This window comes from Branchiostoma floridae, chromosome 15, assembly GCF_000003815.2.
Source record: "Branchiostoma floridae strain S238N-H82 chromosome 15, Bfl_VNyyK, whole genome shotgun sequence".
NCBI classification, from domain to species: Eukaryota; Metazoa; Chordata; class Leptocardii; order Amphioxiformes; family Branchiostomatidae; genus Branchiostoma; species Branchiostoma floridae.
Genome location: NC_049993.1, coordinates 15716273 through 15721147, shown reverse-complemented (window position 1 = coordinate 15721147; position 4875 = coordinate 15716273). Strand labels below are relative to the sequence as shown.

Genomic DNA, 4875 nt, shown 5'->3' with positions numbered 1-4875 from the left:
CCAGGAGTGTATTTGAGCTTGTGGATACAGATGAGTCCTTTGTTCAAACATTTCTGGCAGAGGTAAGCAATTGTTTCATGCATCATACTTTGGTTTTCTCTCATGTTTTGTTTTCAGCGGTGATACAAGTGATCCAAAAATAAGACTTATGCTGAAAAATAATAGGATTTCTAGGCGAATTAAACATGGAAAACACAGTGTAGAATGCATCATTAGTCATAAGGCTAGGCACTGTTATACTTGTATACGATTGTAGAAATAGAGTAAACATTCTCACATATGTTTGTTGATCTTTACATGTATCTCCCAAGTGTTCCATTTGCACTCACATATGTGTTCCCTAAAAAGTGCTCCATATCCATTAGTATGTGTTCTTTTATCCAGGTGTGTCAAACCATCTTTGTATGTGTTCCTTTATCTCTCAGGTGTTCCACTTATATATGTTCCACCCATGTTTGTGTTCTATTGTCTCTCAGGTGTTCCACCCATGTGTATCTTTATCTTCCAAGTTTGCCACTCATGTATGCGTCCCTTTATCTCTCAGGTGTTCCACTCATATACATGTATGTTTCACCCACGTATGTGTTCTGTTATCTCTCAGGTGTTCTACCCATGTGTATCTTTATTTTCCTAGTTTGCCACTCATGTATGTGTTCCTTTATCGGTTAGGCGTACCACTCATATATGTTCCACCCATGTATGTGTTCTTTTATTTCCCAGGTGTTCTACCCATGTGTGCATTTCTTTATCTCCCAGGTTTGCCACTCATGTATGTGTTCCTTTATTGCTTAGGCGTACCACTCATATATGTTCCACCCATGTATGTGTACTTTTATTTCCCAGGTGTTCTACCCATGTGTGCATTTCTTTATCTCCCAGGTTTGCCACTCATGTATGTGTTCCTTTATCGCTCAGGTGTACCACTCATATATGTTCCACCCATGTATGTGTTCTTTTATTTCCCAGGTGTTCTACCCATGTGTGCATTTCTTTATCTCCCAGGTTTGCCACTCATGTATGTGTTCCTTTATCGCTCAGGTGTACCACTCATATAAATATATGTTCAACCCATGTATGTGTTCTGTTATCTCTCAGGTGTTCTACCCATGTGTGCATTTCTTTATCTCCCAGGTTTGCCACTCATGTATGTGTTCCTTTATCTCTCAGGTGTTCCACTCATATATGTTCCACCCATGTATGTGTTCTTTTATTTCCCAGGTGTTCTATCCATGTGTGCATTTCTTTATCTCCCAGGTTTGCCACTCATGTATGTGTTCCTTTATCTCTCAGGTGTTCCACTCATATATGTTCCACCCATGTATGTGTTCTTTTATTTCCCAGGTGTTCTACCCATGTGTGCATTTCTTTATCTCCCAGGTTTGCCACTCATGTATGTGTTCCTTTATCGCTCAGGTGTACCACTCATATATGTTCCACCCATGTATGTGTTCTGTTATTTTTTAGGCGTTTCACTCATGTATGTGTTCCTTTATTTCCCAGGTGTTCCAGCTCCACCCATCCTGTGGCGTACGTGAGGCGTACATCGAGAACTTCTGTCGTATGTTGGAGCGAAAGGCCCTCGCCCTCATCAAGTACCTGGAAACAGAGACGTAAGTGAACCTGGTTTCGAGAGCACATCCGGTACCACATAAAAAAACTATGTAGAACTTTTGGCGGGGGCCACTGATGCACAGTACCGTCTCAGATAAAATTACGTTTTAGAATACTGTAAATGCATCTAAGTTCGCGGGGATTTAATTTCCCAGTAACGTGAAAAAGGACTTTTGGCAGTGGTTTTAAGTTTGCCGTAGCGCCATGCACTGTAGTATCTTGCTGCAATGGAAAAATGTTTGCAGTGGTTTTAAAAGTCGCGAACATTAAACTACCGCAAAAGTTTCTGCATTTACAGTAATAGCAAACAGTTGTTGGCAAGCATTGCATTTCCCTCTGCCTTTGCAGGGAGAGAGGGCAGCAGCCTCTGAAGATTTCCAGTCTGAAGAGGATCAGGAACGACCTGTCACTCAAACTGGAGGGCGACTTCTGTACGGTCCTCGCCGTGGCCGAGAAAATGAAGGCCGGAGTCTACAACTTCTGGTACCACTCAGCTATGCACAGTACCGAACAACTCAGAGACACTCTTGTCAGTCTATGAAGCAGGCATCATAATTGTTTTCATTATAAATTATCCTTATCCAACACAAAGACAAATGGTTACTATGAATTTTCAATCTTGTGAACCTTCAGTCAGATGTCGGATTCACTGCGCTGACTTTATCCAAGAGTGTGTGATGATGTCAAGAGTGAATCAAAAGTGGCAGGAACTTGGAATCTACCACTGTTACGGTTCATCACACTGCCTCTTTCCGAAAGGTCAGAGCACTGAAGAGACTTCTGTACGGTCCTAGCCGTGGCCAAGAAAATGAAGGCCAGAGTCTACAACTACTGGTACCACTCAGCAATGCGCAGTACGGATCAACTCAGAGACACTCTTGTCAGTCTATAAAGCTGGCATTATAAATGTTTCACTTTTTTTATCCAACACAAAGACAAATGCTCACAGTCACGATAGATTTTTATCAATCTCGCCAACTTTTCTAAGATTTCTGATTCACTGCGCTGACTTTCCCTGAGTGTGTGATGATGTCAAGAGTGAATCAAAAGTGGTGAGAAGACGCAATCTACCACTGTCACTGTTCCTCACACTTATCATTTCTGAAAATTCAGAGCACTGAAGTGACTTCTGTACAGTCCTGGCAGTGGCAGTAAGAAAAACAACAAACAGACAGGAGTCTACAACTTCTGGTACCACTCAGCCATGCACAGTACGGAACAACTCAGAGACACTCTTGTCAGTCTATAAAACTGGCAACATAATTATTGTACAGTTTCAGCTTTATTTCAAAGGAAAGAAAAATGCTCACCATGAATTTTGTCATCCTTCAGTCAGATGTCGGATTCACTGTGCTGACTTTTTCCAAGAGTGTGTGATGATGTCAGGAGTGAACCAGAAGTGGCGGGAACTTGGAATCTATCAGTGTCATGGTTCATCACAATTCCTATTTCCGAAAGGTCAGAGCATTGAATCAACATTTTTTTTTTACAGTCCTGCCAGTGGCAAAGAAAACAAAATCAGGAGTCTACAACTTCTTATACCACTCAGCCATTCACAGTACAGAGCAACTCAAAGACACTCTTTGTCAGTCTATAAAGCCGGCATCATAATTGTAATGTTTCAGCTTTATTCCTATGATGTAGGGAAGAAGCGATGTATGTTTGGCGCCGGAACTGCTGGGGCGTTTCTGTCAAAATCTTCCATGGAGCATAACAGAACATAGGAACACAATGGATTTCCATTAGATTTAGTATCAAGTATCTTTTGCAGAAATGTATACAATAAAATGCAATTTATGAAAATTATGGCCTGTCCCTGGTACTGAACACTATCCACACACAAACATGACTTGTCTTTGGTACTGGACACTATCCACACACAAACATGATCTGCCCCTGGTACTGAACACTATCCACACACAAACATGACCTGTCCTTGGTGCTGAAAACTATCCACACACAAACATGCCCTGCCCCTGGTACTGAACACTATCCACACACAAACATGACCTGTCCTTGGTGCTGAAAACTATCCACACACAAACATGACCTGTCTCTGGTGCTGAACACTATCCACACACAGACATGACCTGTCTCTGGTGCTGAACACTATCCACACACAAACATTACCTGTCCCTGGTACTGAACGCTATCCACACACTTGTACTGAACACTATCCACACACAAACATGACCTGCCTCTGGTGCTGAACACTATCCACACACAAACATGACCTGTCTCTGGTGCTGAACACTATCCACACACAAACATTACCTGTCCCTGGTACTGAACGCTATCCACACACTTGTACTGAACACTATCCACACACAAACATGACCTGTCTCTGGTGCTGAACACTATCCACACACAAACATGACCTGCCCCTGGTACTGAACACTATCTACGCACAAACATGACCCGTCCTTGGTAATGAACACTATCCACGTAGAAACATGAGCAGAAGTGTGAACCAGGAATGAATATTTCTATTCTTTGTTTCTCACAATAATGCAGATTACGTAGGTTTGCTGTTGGCACTGATCTAGCAGCCTGGCGCACTGATCTAGCAGCCTGTTGCTATAAACGAGTCCGTCTCCTGTCTAAATAAAAATCATAAGGGTTTCACCATAAATAAATAAAAACACGCATTGTGTTGCAATAGTTATCTTTATTCTTAAGTTATAAAGCAGAAATAACTTGAAACAAATGTTCCCCCTCAATTCATTGCAATTTCTATAAAGCATGCTTTCTGATTTTTTTGTAAAATGGCGGACTATGATGCAGTTCCTTTGCTTTTTCCCAGATCAGCCTTGTTCTTTTACTACAGTAAATTCTTGTTGTATATTTTACATGAAATCGAACGGTCGATAACTTTGATCTTGTCAAAGATTACAATCTTTGATTTACAATCTTTTAAGAGATGTGAAAGAAAAAGGAAAATTATACCATACTTTGTGTTCAGTCATTTCTTGACTTCCTGACTGCTTACATTTCGTAATTCAGGCAATTTTTTTGTTGTTTAAGTTTTGAGGTTCCCAAACATACAATCAAATCAACACCTAAAGAAAGCAATTGATATGTTGATACAGTTCTATTGAAGAAAAAACTTTTACTATGGCAATAACACAGTATTGAATCTTCCCTGAACCTTAGGTCCTTCTATGCGTACAGGCACATCTTGCAGCATGTTTCCATCTCTAGAACTAATAATAATGAACAAGTACAACAATCTTCTTCATATTATTCCATTCTGCCTTCCTATAA

The 4875-nt window shown here is 40.8% G+C and overlaps 1 protein-coding gene across 1 annotated transcript in view; it reads left to right on the top strand.

Moving 5' to 3' along the window:
• The window catches only part of LOC118432310 (guanine nucleotide exchange C9orf72-like), an 11259-nt gene extending 7845 nt beyond the window's left edge, over positions 1-3414 (top strand). Inside the window, exons 7-9 of the mRNA XM_035843850.1 lie at positions 5-62; positions 1501-1610; positions 1960-3414. Of these exons, the coding sequence (XP_035699743.1) occupies positions 5-62; positions 1501-1610; positions 1960-2152 (361 nt within the window). The 3' untranslated portion in view covers positions 2153-3414. The remainder of the gene's footprint in view (positions 1-4; positions 63-1500; positions 1611-1959) is intronic.
• Positions 3415-4875: the final 1461 nt, after the last annotated feature.